The sequence below is a fragment of the Crassostrea angulata genome, chromosome 7, assembly GCF_025612915.1.
Source record: "Crassostrea angulata isolate pt1a10 chromosome 7, ASM2561291v2, whole genome shotgun sequence".
In the NCBI taxonomy this organism is placed as follows: domain Eukaryota; kingdom Metazoa; phylum Mollusca; class Bivalvia; order Ostreida; family Ostreidae; genus Magallana; species Magallana angulata.
This window is the reverse complement of record NC_069117.1, coordinates 58,227,375-58,245,273: the sequence shown is the minus strand read 5'-3', so window position 1 is coordinate 58,245,273 and position 17,899 is coordinate 58,227,375. Positions and strand designations below refer to the sequence as shown.

General features: G+C 38.7%; 1 protein-coding gene across 10 annotated transcripts in view; it reads left to right on the top strand.

Moving 5' to 3' along the window:
• LOC128191591 (microtubule-actin cross-linking factor 1, isoforms 1/2/3/4/5-like) overlaps positions 1-17,157 on the top strand; it is a 43,137-nt gene extending 25,980 nt beyond the window's left edge. For 3 of the 10 annotated variants that reach the window (XM_052863729.1, XM_052863728.1, XM_052863735.1), the window contains 28 exons: positions 211-540; positions 633-732; positions 941-1,173; positions 1,280-1,504; positions 1,591-1,692; positions 2,143-2,178; positions 2,621-2,788; positions 2,906-3,061; positions 3,150-3,626; positions 3,708-3,863; positions 3,975-4,181; positions 4,510-4,629; positions 4,966-4,992; positions 6,893-7,065; positions 10,486-10,645; positions 11,017-11,178; positions 11,316-11,441; positions 11,549-11,692; positions 11,995-12,183; positions 13,086-13,183; positions 13,280-13,412; positions 13,498-13,660; positions 13,759-13,871; positions 13,990-14,127; positions 14,437-14,554; positions 15,057-15,197; positions 15,885-16,004; positions 16,582-17,157. In XM_052863729.1, the coding sequence (XP_052719689.1) occupies positions 211-540; positions 633-732; positions 941-1,173; positions 1,280-1,504; positions 1,591-1,692; positions 2,143-2,178; positions 2,621-2,788; positions 2,906-3,061; positions 3,150-3,626; positions 3,708-3,863; positions 3,975-4,181; positions 4,510-4,629; positions 4,966-4,992; positions 6,893-7,065; positions 10,486-10,645; positions 11,017-11,178; positions 11,316-11,441; positions 11,549-11,692; positions 11,995-12,183; positions 13,086-13,183; positions 13,280-13,412; positions 13,498-13,660; positions 13,759-13,871; positions 13,990-14,127; positions 14,437-14,554; positions 15,057-15,197; positions 15,885-16,004; positions 16,582-17,009 (4,743 nt within the window). In that variant the 3' untranslated portion in view covers positions 17,010-17,157. Of the gene's footprint in view, positions 1-210; positions 541-632; positions 733-940; positions 1,174-1,279; positions 1,505-1,590; positions 1,693-2,142; positions 2,179-2,620; positions 2,789-2,905; positions 3,062-3,149; positions 3,627-3,707; positions 3,864-3,974; positions 4,182-4,509; positions 4,630-4,965; positions 4,993-6,892; positions 7,066-10,485; positions 10,646-11,016; positions 11,179-11,315; positions 11,442-11,548; positions 11,693-11,994; positions 12,184-13,085; positions 13,184-13,279; positions 13,413-13,497; positions 13,661-13,758; positions 13,872-13,989; positions 14,128-14,436; positions 14,555-14,873; positions 14,904-15,056; positions 15,198-15,884; positions 16,005-16,581 lie in introns of all 10 variants that reach the window. The other 7 variants (XM_052863731.1, XM_052863730.1, XM_052863734.1 and 4 more) reach the window with 7 other exon arrangements.
• Positions 17,158-17,899: the final 742 nt, after the last annotated feature.

Genomic DNA, 17,899 nt, shown 5'->3' with positions numbered 1-17,899 from the left:
ACGTAGGCAATTGTTTATCAAATTTAGATGAAAAGGTAATAAAACTAGTTTCACCCAGGAATTCAAATCAAACATTTGGCTGTCACTACTTTGAATAATATCTTCAATTTGGTTCGTTATAGTACACAATACCTGAACAAATGAAATAAAAGACAAATATATTACCAGACACCTACATTACTAGATTTTCCTCCTTTTTAATTTTTGTAGGATACTCAGCAGAAGATTGAAGACCGCAAACCCTTCTTAGAAGATCTGAACACAACTGGCCTGGAACTAATGGAACTTTGTTGTGATGATGACGCGGGAGAAATTCAAACAAAACTCTTAAAATACAACGAACAGTACGAGAAACTGAAAGGTCAGGCCAGAGAGAAAGCCAGGGAGCTCACCGCCGCTAGGAGCAAGATGACGCAGGAGGTTTCCGATTCCTTGGACCATGTTCTTGGAGATCTGGCACAGCTAAACAGAGACCTGGCTACAGCAGATCCAATCGCTGCGAGTCCCGATAAACTACGGGACGAAATCAGGCAAAACAACGTAAGAGACTCAAAATAAAGAGTTAGGGCAATGCATCTATTTTCCTTGCACATAGAAGTCTTCTCTTGTTACTATGTGACTTTATTTTTCAGATCTTGTTGGAAGATCTGGAAAACCAGCGTCCCGCCATTGCCGCGGCGGATGAAGCGGTGAAGAGGTTAATCGCCCAGGGGGTGGAGGACCCAGCGGAAGGTGAGAGACAGTGATAGGGACATACCCTCAACCACTGTGACTTCAATTATAATTATCAGTATCATTTAAAAACGGAGGGAATCTGGATTGAGACGTTTTCTAAATAAAGATGAAATCTATTGTTTTTCTTTTTGCTTAAAATAGTTTAGGTGATTTTCATCTTGATGATTTGAAACATGCATTTAATGATGATTTAACTTTGGAACAGCTGAAGACCTCAAACTAAAACTAGCTGAGATAGCAACACTGAACAATCAAACTCGAGAAGGTGCTTTGAAAAGGGAGAGAGATTTGTCCGCTGCAACGACAGTAGCCGAGAAATTCTTTGACTCCTGCAACGATACAATGTCCAACCTACGCGACCTGAAGGATAACTTCCTATCACAAGAACCACCGGGCGTGGACTCTTCCACAGTGGAAGAGCAACAGAAAGAACTCAAGGTTTGATGCGTTCAAAGACAAGTTCCTATACGAGTTCCGCAACTGAGAACGTCTAATATATTTTTTTAACGAAGCTAACATTTGGTCCCGTTATCATTTTGTTTAGGAACTGAGAAAGGAACTAGGAAAGGCTCGCCTGTCCTACGAGGAGTGCCGACAGCTTGGAGAGGAGCTGAGCGGACTGTGCAGTGATCCGGGTCTGATGGAGATCAGAAAGCAGTTGGAGGACATCCATGTTCTGGCAGACGACGTGCACGATATTGCACGTGACCGCGAAGAGGATCTTAAAAAGGCTCTCGGTCATACTGAAAAATTCCAAGAACTTCAAGAGGTAAATTGAAGTTTTTGTTGTGGTAACTGAGCATTCAGTGTTATTTTTAAGGTTCGCTGTTTAACTGTTGATATGATATATTTAAGGCAATTATGACATGGTTGCCGCTGGCTGAACAAACCTTGGACGAAATGGAGACTCCTTCCAGTAGTCCGCAGAACCTGAAGACTCAGATAGAAGAGCTGAAGGTAAGCCAGTGTTACACAGCTAATACTGCATGTAATATACAGTGTATGTATTATTCATTTCAGGGATATAGCATGAGACTATATAACGTGTATTTTATTTAAGCGTATATTATTTATATCCATCAAATACTAGTACTTCATGTACATACACAACTAACAAATTGCTTTTTTAATTCACAAACCGCAAAACTTTTATTTCCTTTTTAAACATGTTTAATCATTGAATAACATAATGTATCTTTCAATTCATTACTAGAACAAAATCTACCGTAATAATAATGAAAAAGTGTGATATATAACAATAAGTAATTCTATTCATTTCTCCTTTCTGTACCAGATGAAGTTAAACATTTCAATATCTGTTACTTCCTTAAAATGAAATCTTTCTATATGGACATGGTGTGTATTTCTTGGCTTTGTGTTTACGTCTTCATATAAACTATGTTGCAGGTGTTTTCGAGTAACATTTATATTGAACCTCAAGGGGTTTGTATTTTATATTTGTGTAGCTTGTCATGTGATCACTTATCATCACGTGACTACGTAGACCATATTAACCTTCAGTACTAATATCTAACTTTACCTTGTATTAGATGTATCTTCTTCACATCATGCAGATTTAATACTACTAATTTACTTCCCGTAACTGCCCAACCAGCCTCTTTTTGAGCCACCAATCAATTAGTTTTAAAGTGTGCAGGGGTGTATCTACAACGCTTTTAAGAGTTTTATTCCGGTTGGTTCTTTGCATTCTGCATGATGTTGCATGTTTTTTTTAAAGATATTTGTGGTTCACTTAGTTTAACAGAATTATATACCATTACGTATAGTAGATAATATTTTATCTTCATTTTCATTCTCTCTGATATTTCCAGTTTATTTCCTTTGTTCCGGACAGTCAATGATAATCCGTCTGTTTGTGTTGTAGTCCAGTAAATCCGACATTCAGCCCCATGTAGCAGACGTCCAGCAGCTCAACCAAGAGTTATCTACCCTGAAAGATATGTCGCCGGTGGCCGCCGAGGCGCTGCAGAGACCAGTAGAAGAAATCAACCACAGATGGGCCGCTCTACTGAAAGGCATCACCGACAGAGAGGTACGGGCCTACATACAAACGTACAAATATCAATTGCATACCATTGACTAATAACTAATGTGAACGAAAAAGATGACATTTCATCCTAAAATGAGTCTCCATTTTTATATCCTTCAGACGAAGTTGAGTGGAATGCAGCTGAAGTTGGGTGAACTGGAGGCAGGAATAAACGACGGTGTGGACAACTTAGAAAACATTCAGTCTGATCTAGAGAAGTTCGAGGGTGTGAACGGTGATCCCAAATGTCTAGAAACGTACATGAAAAAACTACAGGTTAGTACCCTTTCTAAAGAAGTCCACAAGAAAGACGAAGAAATCAAGACGAATGTATTTATAAATTCTTTCAATCGTTCTTTTGCAGGTTATGAACAATGATTTGAAAAATCAGGACAAAATGTGCAAGAAATTGAGTTCAGCCGTCGATGCCATCCAAGACGCCGAGTTAAAAGAAAAGAGAGACGTAATGAATGAACAACTTCGTGCCACGCAGGCGCATCTCCGGGACAAGGAGGCTAAACTACAGGAGAAACTCCGGCAGGTGAAAAAATACCTGGGAGAGGTTGACGACGCTTACCACTGGGTCAACGACTTCAGGAACGAGCTGAAGGCAGCGCCACCTTGTGGAGCCCTCCCAGAGTCTTCCAAGAAACAGTTTGACGCCTTTATGGCAAAATTCGAAGAGTTGGAATCTAGGACCGACGCAACCCAGGGACTTATTGCCAAAGGACAAGAACTTGCAAAACTGTACCCGCCAGAAGATGTTGCTCAAATAACGGAGAAGATAAAGAAACTCGGAGACAGGTGGAAGGATACCCAGGATCGTGCAGAAAAGAGAAAGGTAACCAGACTTTATCCAGTTATCTTAAAAGGTGCGATCTATAATGATTGTTTTGATTTTAACCTTTATATATGTTTTCAGGATAAACTTTCTGAACACCTACAAAACGTTGGCGAGTTCCACGATACCCTCAAGGGATTCATGGATTGGTTGAATAATGCGGAAATCGCAATGAGGTCGTTCAAGTATCCCAGCAAGCTTGTGGAAAAGGTTACGGTGCAAATTGAGGAACACAATGTAAGAAACTGATCGTGTTGAAAAAACGTTAATGTAATTTTGAATGTACATTGATAAAATTTGAAGCAATTATAATGAAAACTTCTAATTGTGACTCGTTTGTTCTTTTAGAAATTGAAAACTGAATTAGAGCAACATATAGAGAAAATGCAGAGTCTAGAAAAGAATGGCAGTTATTTAAAGCACTTTGGAAAGAAACAAGATACCATCTACATAAAAAATCTACTGGTTGGAATCAAGCTTAGATGGAAAAAGTTAATGCGACGAACGGACGAAAGAGGGCGCCTACTGAAGTCTGCTTATAGGGAGGACAAACGGGTATGTAGCAATACTGAAATGTTTACGTAAATTCTTAGAGAGTGTGAGGGTTCTTAATATGAGAGGTAACTCTCATATTTCATATTAGAATTGTTTTGTCACAAACTATTTTTAAAGTAAATCAATAGGAGTAACCAACCTCTATATCATTTTAACAGTATTTAATTCAATCCGATTGAATGGGACTAACCAGCTGGCACAGTCTATTTTAGCCTTCTCCGTAAAGAAGGATGCATGTAACCAAATCTCATCATAACACATTGCAGAATACCAGTAAATGTATTTTAAATATAAAACACTTTTTGAATTGATGTGATTTTGTGTCTAGTTCTATGACGCCTGGAAGGACCTCTGTGATTGGTTGGACGAAAGCTCCAAGACGGTGACCCGATTTATGGTGCCGGTAAATCAAGGATCCGCCACCAAACAGAACATTGATGACCTCAAGGTAAATCTAGGAACATACCTCTAACAATCTTACTAATCTCTGAAATCACGCAAGCATCGGGCACCTAAGAATGTGCATATATGCGTATCTATATTTTTTGGCCTTCGTTCTAGCTGTAATAACAAGAATACATTTGAATCCTCTAAATTTCAGTTAAAATCGGTATCTTCATCATGATAACAAAAACATTGATTGCTTTATTTGTAATAATCGATGACGTAAATGTGTAAACTCAAAAAAATCGTGCAACATCTGGTGACATTGATAATGGCCGAGCAAGGGACGAAGACATAATGTAGGCATTAAAGGATTAAAATCGTATTGAATCCACTGTAGACTCTACTTTTGGAGGCATTTCTTCAGGTCAGTTTGCACGCTTCACCTTACGTTGTCTTGAAACTTCCCTGGTACACGTACATCATTTGGCGCTTATGTCTTGACGTTGTTATTTTTTCTGTTGTTTTATTTTTGTCTCCCCGGTATTTGATTTTGGTCGTTGTTCCGAACAGTCTGAATTTATTTACGTAATTTTGTTCCCTGCATGTTTTCTGTTGTTTCAGCATTCTTTATGAAGTAATTTAAAAATTACATATTTTATAATTTATACGTGTATTTTTACTTTATTTTTTTTTTGTATGCCAAAGGAGGCCTATACCTTAAAAAATCCCTCGTAGCAATAGAAACTTGATCCCAATTAAATAAGTATGAACCGGTATATGTAAGGTCAGGCTATACTAAAACGTTTCCAGTTAATTAAATTTATGCACCTTCTATCTCCACTAACACCAGAGGTGGTGTTGTGACACAGGGTCTGCTGGCCGTCATACTTGACGCGTCAGCGAATTTCACGGTCCATGACCATGTGATTTAACAAATTTAAAAAAAAACGATGAGCCCGCCCGTCATATGCTGGATAAGTTTCCTTGCTGTCCGCACATTCCGCGGGAGATTGTAAGATACCCCGATAAATACAGTCTTTGTATACAAACAATTTACATCCATCCCTGATCGGTGTGTCTCTTTGTGCACCAGTCTGAAGACTCACCTGCGGACAGGTAAATTAGTGAACGCTTGGATGATCGGTAATCTATGCGGTTCAATGATTAAGAGGTCCTCAGAGAGTAGATTGTTCGTTAATTATACAGCTTTTTCTTAATGGTTTATCAAGTTATATGTCTTAAGTGCAATTGACGATTATAAGACACTTTGTTTTGTTGGTATGAAGGCCGTAGGGTACGTTAAATTTTGATTTATGAGTTTGTTTTTAATGTTTACCCTTTCGTGTGCCCCATTGACTTTGGTGTGATGTTATACCTGTATGTAAAATATACACCTAGATCGGGCGGGATGCGAATGTCATCGTCGATTACAGAGTAAATACAAAGTCATTTTTGTGACCTCATCCCGTCATAAGCAATCTTTGTTCTATAGGAATTTACTGACCTAAAATCAGGTAAGATGTTGATTAAAGGTTTTGATTTAATATGGTAAAAGTTCACAGATGTATTTTCGCCGTTGACAGCTGAGGACGTTTAAATATCCATATCTACTTTCTGTTGTATGCAAATTCAAAAATAACGTTATCAATAATCATTCATCTACATAAGGGTTTTGCATGACTTTTGAACAGCTTTTATTTTGACAGATGATCTGGAAACTTTGTTCTCACAAATCAGGAATGTTACTATTGGTTTCGCTTTCTCTTGTCCTTGACCAGGTCTAAAGATAGAAATAAAATGCGACGAATTCCTTATACATGCGTATAATTTGCTCAGCTGTAGAAATGTTAATAAGTTGGTTTTTAATGCAAAACCTATGTTATGTTAAACATTTAGGCTATGAATAGAATCGGTTTTGACAATGTGCATAACACTTTTACACACTAATGGCCTCGGGCAGTGTTTGTTAGTCAAAGTCATTAGAACGACCCGTCGTAACCCTGTAGGGGCGGTAACCATGATTCAGAGGTCTTGAATCAAATCGACAATATTTTCACTCGTAGCTTATTTGACAGGACAATGTTAATTATTTGACCATTAAGATTCTCTACCTTTGATGGGGGTCTGATTCCTTGATCAATTGAATGCATGCGTCATCAAACAAGATTACCATTACGAAACAATTCCTTTCTAGTTTTCTTGAACAAAATGACATGTGTTGTTGTCATAAAACAGAAACAATTTTCCTTTTTGTGGAAAATAGATAGCATGGACTTGTACAATCCTCTGACCTGGAGACTAACCCTGTTTTTCTTGCCTTACAGAGGTTCCAGCACCAGTTGGCCGCCAAACACCAGGCTTTCTACTCCGCCACGAGACTCGGTCGCAATCTTAAGGACAGGTGCACCAAGGCTGATCCAGAGAGGGATGTGCTGCAGCAGATGCTGGATGAGTTGAAGAATAAATGGAACGCTGTCAGATCCGTCGTGTCTAGGAGGTCGGTAGTCACAGTCAACGTACTTATGTACCAATACCATTACCCAACACTCAAGATGCATGTAACACTCACTTTACCAAACACTCAACATAACACTCGCATTACAGTATATGTACCACTCAGTTTACATAACACTCAACATAACACTCGCATCACCCAACACTCGACATATGCATGTACTACTCACTTTACCCAACTCTTAACATACATGTAACACTCACTTTACCCAACACTCAATATACAGCTCACTTTACCCAACACTCAACATCATAACACTGGCATTATTAAGCAGCTCTCAATCTTCACCCAAGTCAACCAAATATTTGTGCAAACCGAAAGTTTTACTAAAACATCTTAGACATTTATAAATGGTACCGTTTTGTGCCAGAAACATTATGAATACAAGCAAGGTATAAAATAAGGTACATGTACAAAACATTGGGCATATTTCAAGAGTCTGCTTTAGCATTGTAATGCCATGATGGTTCTAATGCACGGCAATTGTGATGATCTTTTGTCTTGTTCCGGAGATCCAGCGGTTTGGTTTACTCTTGAAATGTTGTCTCCGTCTTTTAAAACTCTTAGCCTTCTTAAAAGTTTCTTGGTGCGACCCTCCTGCATTGGTTCTTTTACAAAGTGATCACAATGAATACTCCTATGTAGTTCTTTTCCAATGTTTTACTATGTTTTGTTTTTACCTTTTATTTTGTTGTTTCATGCATACCTCAGAGTGTGTAGATTTTGATAAGGGAGTAACAAGTTAGCACACTTCGGATTGATCTTATCTGTTTGGGTAATGATATACAACCATTCAGAATGCTGTATCATCGGATCGGCGCTGTCCCAAAACAACTCCATGTTATCAAGTTCATGTTTAAATATTTACTATGGTCAATTTAAAGGCGTTTTAAACCCCATATAGGAGCTGTTTACATGTTAATAGACTTTACACGAGTTCGTTGAGACGCCCTATCTACAAATATACCAATTCTTACTTATCATTCATCAAACATAAATCAAATAGAATTCAAACTGCATCTACAAGTAACTGTTCTTCTTCTATAAGATTTGCAAAAAAGCTAGTTACAAAGAAACCATAACTTAATTTTTTGTCAGCGTTAATCCTATAAGAATTAACAGCTTAATCTTGTATAACGAAGTAATATGTGGTGGCTTAGCATGAAATTCCGAGATATCTATATACAGAGCTGCATTGTTTTGGAGCTTTGTGAGGGCCCCTGAATCAGATTGGGGGAAAGGCTATCGTTTTCCATCTACTTAACGTTTATAACCAATTAGATGGACAGACAATTCAGTTAATAGACCGGTCAAACCGACTACGGCCCACGACAACCTGGTTATAGTGTCTGTCAGAGAGTGTGAAGGGGTAGCTGGACAGGTCAACATCGGTCTCTATCGCCCCCAGAGCCAACAACAGACGGTTCAGCCTTGTCAAGAGTCCAGACGACTTGTAGAATTTATGGAACTAGCTGTATAAAAAAGCAAAATTCGGAGTGAATTTCAGACTACAATAGGCAAAGGCACTTCTGATTTAGAAAATGACGAAACAATTGCTAATGAACACGATGAATATGGAGATAACCTTATGTGTTCCAAAAGCCAGTTCTCAGAGGAATTCGCTGCCGATGCACAAGCAGGCCTTTGTGATTTATTATTCAGGACATTAAGCACCTAACCGGGACTGACAGGGACTACAGGCCTAGTGATGCATGGAGCAGGAAACCACCGGCCTATGGTGTTTACATATATGCGATTTATATGTTGGGCTATCTAGAACAGATTGTATCGGCCGTGTTTACCTGAGAAAAAAAAAGATAACTAAAGGACCGGGTAGAAGCGGGGAAAGGAGTCTCACACAGATTGGCTGGGACGTGATATCGGTCGATGAAGCGAGTCTGGCTCAACTCTCTCCACATCTGCCGCCGTGTAGCATGTTGATGCACTAACATTTATGTACCTTGGATATTACTTATACATGGAGTTCGTTCGGGATCAATACCAAAACTTTTTTCGTATGTTTTTTATTTACCTGGATATTGCAAGGTGAGAGTGATTGATGCGAGGGCAGGGGATAATCTTTTATTCAGTGTGATGAGACAACTGTTGACCTTGCGGGATTTAAACTTTACACTGGATATAAACAGAACTGGAATGGGACCTAGGCTGGTTGTATCAGAAGAAACCTTTATGAGGTTAAATTAAGTCCATTTGGGATGTAATTAAAGTGAATTGGAAAGATAGCCATAGAGAGAAACTTAATTGAACAATGTGTCTGTGTGTTTACCCTCTGCAATAGGACGCTACACTTTGTCGTCTGCGTGAAGGAAATAGTCGTGTAAACAGAAATTCTTTCTCGGATATGTACAGGAAAAACTAATTATGTCGGACGATTCACCTGGAGAACCCACACCGTACACCCAATTACAGATCCCGAGACTAATGTTAATGTCGCCCAGGTGAGAAAGTGACCCACGCATCTAGCGTACAGTCCATGCGATTCAAGATGGCGGTAGAGCGCCAGTTGTTTGCTTATAGCTTTATGTTCCGTATTAAACGCAAGTTGAATATGAATGATTGCATTCTGACGAGTTTTTTCATACTTGTAATTCATGTTCGGATGCCGAACATTTTTGAATATTTTTTATTTATCTGATATTATGAATGCGTGATGCTTCAGTTGTCTTGCTCGACTTCAGTTTGAATTCTTGAGGCCAATGAAAGGAAAAAAGCCCGTCACCTTACTAAATACCTGCAGCTATCGCTTATTTGAATTACAAAAGTTTGTATTCCTTGGTTCTTTGAGCACTAGAATCATTTTAAGATAGGACTTTGGATTTAAGAAGTAACGAAAATATTGTGTTTCGTTCTTTGAATTAGATATAGCATATAATGCTATATTGACACAGAAAGCTCCTTTCATTCAGCGATCTCTTATCTGCATCTAATTTGATAGTAACATTTAAATGGCAAATTATTTACGGATATGATTATCTTGAATGGATTTTGGCGCGAAATTCCTTGTTAAACTCTGTTTGAGTGACCCCCAAAACTTCTCGATTAAAAAGGTTATATTTTACCCAAACTTTTTGGAAAATTTCACGTAAACATTCCCCCGAGGGGAAATAATAAAAACTGAATGAAACTTGTGTCTTTGAAGAGTTTCAACCATTGATAATGTATTACAGAAAAATGCTTGCTTTGTAAGGTTATCAAAACGTGTAACCTTTGGCAGTTCGTTTTCTTGTATAGCTTGTATACACCGAAAACAAAGTTCAAGTAATTCAATCAAACCTGATCATTGTCCATTTAATGTTTGCAAATACTGCATATTACACATACATGGTTCTTCATCCATTCTAAGGGTGGTGAGTAAAGCGTTCGTTTTGTTATTTCCTACAGTCAGAACAAGTTAGACGAGGCGCTGTTAACATCAGGAAGGGTGGCGGACGCCATCAGCTCCCTCCTGGAATGGCTGGGCAAGGCGGAGGCCAGCCTGGCGGAGGACCAGCCAACCATGGGAGATACGGACACTATCCATATGCTGATAGAGCAGCACAAGGTAGGCCTACAGTCAGGACATGTATGAGAGAGAGAGAGAGAGAGAGAGAGAGAGAGAGAGAGAGAGAGAGGCACGGACATTATCCACATGCTGATAGAGCAACACAAGGCAGCCCTACAACCATAGGGATACCTGGACTTGTTGTATGTTGAGTACCTTAAGGAAGCCTTAGAAAGTCAAACATTGCTAATAGAACAACACAGTCAACCACAAAACTTGATGGTTGTCATGTATCATATAGAAAGCATTAAACATTTGGCCAAATGATAAATTGTACTTCGAGTACCAGGAGAGAGGCAATCACGAGACATGCTATCTTACCCAAAAGATGAAGTGATATTGAATATTATTAAATCAATTTCATCTTGCAGACGATGCAACAGGAACTTGGCGCGCGTGAGCAGACCGTGGCCGCCATGAAAGCTTCTGGCGACATCCCCGCTGCTCACTTGGAGGAATTGGAAAACACGTGGGACCGCGTCAACCATCTGGCTGACATCAGGGAAGGTCGTCTGCGAGAGTCACTCAAACTGGTGAGTACTGTACGATACATCGCCATATGTGAATTATTTGAACAATGTTGTGGAAGAATATTGTACAGAAAAGTATGTTAGAGATAGGTGTAATTGATTTAGGTAATCTTAATGAATAATTAAAATATCTACTGTAGGCCGAGGAGTTCCAGGATGCTGTTCAGATCATGAGAGACTTCCTGCCCCAAGCCGAGGCTGAGCTCAAGTTCAGGGCTCTACCGGACGATGAAATGGCGATAGTACAATTAATTGAAAAACACGAGGTAAAGCATTCAGTTGTTCTATCGTCTACTGCTAAAAACCTACCACTCTTCTTTTCCATTATAAGCTTATGTGTACCTAATGGCTATATTTATTGTTTTTAAAAAAGAAATTCCAAGAGGAGTTGAGAAACCACCAAGAGTGTATCGACAAGATCCGGGACCTCGCGGAGGAGATCCTACAGAACTGTCACCCTAACGCCATCCGATTTGTCAAATACTACCTCACCATCACCCAGACACGCTGGGATCAGGTGAGCTGGCTTATGTTACTAGCAATTCCTGGTAAAATGCAATTTTCGTGAATGTGTTTGCGCCGAGGTTTCGGTTTCATGCAGTATTTCAGAGCTATTTAATTTCTCGCATTCAGTTGTAAGTGCGGTGTCATAAAAACAATGCTAAACACACGTTCGATTATGCAATGTCACTGTGTTAAGATATTTATTTAGACAGATAAATCAAGTACCCCCGACATGTAAGATCTCCATGCTTTCTCTTATTGTTCGTTATAACAGAGCCCCAGACATTAAGGTTCCCGTGCTTTCTCTTAATTTAGTTGTTACAAAGAGGCAAAAACCAGGAGAAACGGCTGCAGGACGAGCTGAGGAACATTCAGGGTAACGCCGCCCTGGTGGAGGAACTGCTGGCCTGGCTGACGGACGCCCAGGTGTTGCTGTCCACCAAAGAGAGGGACCCCATACCCGACGACCTCAAGGTGGTGGAGGACCTCTACAAGGAGCACCTGGTAGGGAGGGACCTTATGGTCATCATTGTATATAACATACATTTGTATATAGATACGTGCAGAAAGAATCTAATAAAATCAGATAAGAAGAGAAACTAATAAGACATGCAAAACACCCCATGTTGGTTAACACTGAATAATTATGTTCAATGTATATCAACACGTACAAATAGACAAGACATGCAAAATATCATTTATTAGTCATAACGTGTAAAGAGAGGGCCAAGGAACGAATAAGATATCCAAAATATTCCTACAATTGGTCTTATGATAACAATTTGAAACTGAAACGCAGAGTAGATAGGTTCGATGGACTAATATCGGTTACATATGATATAGATACACAGATTTGTTTTGTATCCTGATATCGTGTGTCAATAAACATTTGTAATATTATCAACACTGAATGATGTAAAATGCTAGAAAGACAAATACCAGTATGGCCGTTGAGTTTGAGTGTTCCGTTTATTATTGCCATAAGTAAAGGTTGTCATTGATAAAAGTAATCTCAACGAGGTCTACTCGTAGAACGCCTGTGTGTGGCTCCTTTTTGAAAACAGAGAAAAGACCACATAATTATTCTCAGCAGATATAACTGATAAAGAAATTATCTTATAAAGAAAAATATTAAGCCCAAATATTACAACGTCTTTTGCAGCCATTTAAAATATTAGCCTCTCTCACGAGTGATTTAACTATGATATCAAAGGTTTATCAAGTTTCAGTTTTTCTTCTAGAATTTCGTTGTGTTTTCAGTATGCATATCAGATAATCTTTAATTTTGTCAAATTATGTCATTCACTTACGGATATATTTGCGTTTTTGGTTTGAGTACATGCATTAAGTTCGTAACATTTTCAAATTAACAAACAGTACATATTTATTTTTAAAAATCTTTGTAGGAATTTCACGACGAGGTCACGAGCAAAAACAACGATGTGGAGAGGTTGACAAAGATACTGACGCTGGAGCCCAAATCCCCGGGACGCCATTTTGGCAGGTTCGCACTTAAAGCCTTGAGCTCGTTTAATATGATTTTCCCTTATATCACAGTTGTGAAATATTTCATACTTAACATTGATTTAAATTTTTCCAGCAATATGAAGCTGAATGATCTGGACGGCTACAACCCGCGCGTTCTGACGCTACAAAACAAATGGCGGACGGTCTGGAGAATGTCTATAGACAGAAAGAAAGCTTTACAAGATGCTTTAGACACACTACAAGAGGTACGAATGTATTGTCTCTTCATTCCTGTTGCCCCTGTCAGAATTCATCTTATGAAATACGCTTAATATATTTTCGATATTTCAGTTGGAGGGATTAAAGACCTTTGACTTCGAAGTCTGGAAGACAAAGTATCTGAACTGGATAAAGGCCAAGAAGTTACGAATAACCGATTTCTTCCGGCGGCAGGATAAAGACGGAGATGGTTTCCTATCACGAGAGGAATTTGTCAACGGAATGTTACATACTCGTAAGTGTCAAAAAATTGACGGAAAACTCAAACCAGATTACATTTGACCGGTGATGCAGGTAGTTTTACTTTTAACGATATTTTATCTCTTGTTTCAGATTTCCCAACAAATAAGACAGAACTTCATGCTGTCTTTGACATGTTTGCCACAACTAACAGACATTTTATAGAGTACAAAGATTTCATAGAGGCCATGAAGCCCGTGCGACATGTAGGTTCTGAAATGAACATGCAATGAAAAAAAAAATAAATAAAAAATCTTTATCTCTATTTAAAACAGCGCTTCTTAAGATTCCAAGATTGAATTGTTTGCATTGTTTTTTTTTTAGCAAAAGGCCCGATTACAGAGCGGCAAGAGACAGATGACGGATGGAGAACTGATACACGACGAAATCGAGAAGGAAATTTCGCAGTGTCAGTGTAGGAACTCATTCCGTGCCGAGATGATCGATGAGGGCAAATACCGGGTATAACAGACCACATCCTTTTTTACTGGAGTCAAATTTGTATAATGTTCCAAGATTTTCATTCTGTGACAATCGCTCCGTCTTATGTTCCTCTTTTGTTCTCTTCTATTAATGGTTGCAATATAAAGGACAAGGAATACGCTAAAAATAGATTCATTCTGTATCGAGTGGGACAGGAAGTAAACACCCGCACTCTTTTTTTCTTCTCTTGGTGTTTGTGTGCATGTTTTGGGGTCTGTTTTCTTCCCTCTACAGATGTTATATGTTTCATAAAACTTAGCTGAATGAGCTCCATTTCTTGTACTGTAGTTCGGAGAGAAACAAAACATCCGGTTGGTGCGGTTCTTGAACAGTACGGTAATGGTGCGCGTGGGTGGAGGATGGGTCACGCTAGACGAGTTTCTGGAAACCAATGACCCGTGTCGAGGTATGTCAAACAATATACATGTATTAATTACAATTAGGTTGATTTCCTATTACGATTATCTCCCATTTTGCACATCATTTGTTAAAATAAAGAAAAAATATTTCTTGAGCTCACCCTGACAATTTCGTTTGATATTTCAATATATACTCTGCTTTGATTTCCACACCTTTATTATATTTATTGTGCACCATGTAAAAAACCAGAAAACCCTGTGGAGTCTACTTCTGATTAATGTTGGGAGGGGAGAGGTCTCACAGCCACGCTGTGGGTGCCCGCTTTTTCTGTCCAGCTTTCAATGTATAATATTCTTATTTACCAGGACACACTGTGTACATTTATTGCACCAATAGTAAGTAAAGGGATCGAGTCCCCCCTTATTCCGGGCATCTTGCAATACGGAAATGGTGTATGGGTGAATGCGATCTAGGGTCAACTTTAACACTCTTTACTAGGGGCGTGGTCTGGTGTTTGTTCTATGTACTCTAACATTTATTTATTATAGCCAAAGGAAGGACAAACTATGATCTTAGAGATACATTATCACCAAACGGAAATTCGACTTTCCGCCCCCGTCGGGGCAGTGGAACATACGGGTATCGCTCAAAATTAAACGACACCGGATATGCATCTTCCACGTCATCAGGTATTACGAGTCACGTGACACTCTTGGAGAATTCTGTTTTCAGACACAAGTTTCACAGTCTAAATGCTAATCCACAGATGGAAGCCACTTGTAGGCAGCTTCTTGTGTTGGCTAGTGCGCCGTGTTTTACACGTCCACATTCACATTTTGCATATCCTGAAACCAAACCTACGATTTTACACTTAAATATATATTCATATAATATTGTTTAAGTTTTACTAATTGTATATTATAACATCTTTGCATGCTTGTCACGTATATTATAATATTACAGAATATTTATGACTAACTTTAACTTGAATTAATATTTAATGTATATATGTTGTAAATTGATTGTATGATGATTCCCCATGCTTTTCCTGTAGACGCTCTTGATATTGCAGTTTGTAGTGCCAGTTTCAGAAAAGAAAATGTTTTATGCTAAAACAAATAAAAAATGAAAAACAAATGGAAACACATGAACTCAAAACTATTTCATCCCGATGAATGAAATCTATAAAGCATCACACAATCAATGGACATACACATATTTATCGTCCATTTATCTCAACGGGTTCGGCCATCTTTGATTTGATATTGGATGAAAAAGTATAAAAATTCACAAATGAATATGAACCCGTGGAGATGTTTAATAGAGGCCCCACCCACCGAAAAGGACACACAATTTACGTTTACTTCTTTTATCAGCTGGCAGTTCTGGGGATAACTCCCTCCGGAGAAGCCGTGTGACGTCATCAATGGTAAATCTGTCGGGCACGAGTGGTGCCCCTCCCCGGAACACTATGCGAAAGTCTTCCGACTTCGGCGGTAGGTAGTCCGTACTGTGTGTCCACCAACGTCCATGCTTCTCCAATCTCTGCGCCATTTTTTTGTCCCTTCTCCCGAAAAGATGATGCATTTTTTGTTATATTTGGTGGAAGGGTTACTAAGTTTAATTACATAACGCATGTTAAATTTGGAAGTTTATTTTTTGCAAGCATTTGGCACGCCACTGATGTGATTGTTTGGGGATGGACACTAACTTATCTTGTAAATAGTACTTCAATTTGGAGTCTGTACCGATTTTAATTTTCAATTAATGCTTAGAGCTATTTCGACAATTTTGTTTTGCTAAGTAGACAGAGAGCTTTTTGTGTTTCTAGTTTGCATCAGATCAATTTTTTTCTCCCATATTTAAAGAATATAGGAAACCCAAGCCTAATCCTAGAATAGAACTACATTGCATACCTTTTTAATTTTCAATCAATTTTATTAGTAATTGAAGATTCTCTACGAAAAAAGTTAATTGAAGCTTTATTGTACATGTACTCATACAGTTTTCGTGTTTCAGAAGAATGCCTTTGTTGTCTATATGTTACTAACCCTATTCCTTAATATTGTATAGGTTCAACGGGCAGTCTACAGAGGACCAAACGGTTGAGTAATTCTTCCTCAAATATCACAAACTCTCAATCAAAGTCTCGCTTGCCGCCATCTACGCCAACAAGGGGCATGAACTCTTCCTACGGTTCCCCTCGAACCTCTCAGTCCCCTTCCCCATATTCCCGATCTAAAACTCCACAGCCCACCCCCACCTACGTGCCGCGATCTAACACTCCTACATCAAGACTCTCAACCGGAACTCCTAGATCAGCCATGACACCCAAAACATCAACTCCAACACGGTCTGGTAGGACCACACCCACTTACCCCGCCACCGGGAGAACAACGCCTTCCGGTAGAACAACGCCATCTGGCAGAACAACGCCCACTATGCAAAATGGTTCTAATTCTATGAGACGTCTTCCATCAACTCCAAAGGGCCCGAGGTGATCCGAAAACTCAGTTTAGTTTTATGATATTACATTAGGTTATACAATTATGGAATAGCGAACTCATGGACAATTATATGATGTGCTGCAAACTCATATGCAGTCACGTGGCTGTCACCTGGTTCAATTACAGGACATTCCACATAATCTGATTTAGTGCTGAAACGAATGTTCGAATATTCGCGAATGAATAGTAAATTTCTAATATTCGAATGTATATTTAGCATTCGAATATTCGATCACATGTCTAACACCCATATTAAGCATTGTAAACTAAGCTGCATCGTGTTATTTCGTTACAATGGAAAGGAGAAGCTGAAAAATTTTACTTTGAAAGACAAGCCATCTATGACTGCCATGCTTGGTAGAATCTATTACTTAACCCAGTAATAGACTCTTCCGCCATGCTTGTTTACCTTGAAAGTTAAAGCATGGTTTACATCGAACGGAGACAAACATTCTGGATTTATCAATTCATAACAGACGCTGAAGAAATAATTTGCTTAAATGTTTGAGCGAGTGTGAGCTACGGAGAGTTAATATCGAAAGGTACCTCGAAAGTTTTTTTTAAAAAGATACCTCGATATAATTTTTTCTTCTTCAAATAAACAGAACATTTCCGGAACTATGAGCGTTATCAGTTTTCTTTTTGATACTATATCAAACATGGCGGAAATATTTGGACTGACTTACGAAGTTACGTATCCGACGGTATCGGTCTCAAACAGGAGTCAGGACTGTAGTATATTATAAAAGAAGTAATCAATCTTTTGATTCTTTTTAAAGGAAATTTTTAAAAAAAATATCAGTATATTATTATTTGCTTAAAAAATAAATGCACACCCAATTCAATCGATACTTATGCGTTAAGTGTCAACTTCGAACTGACCT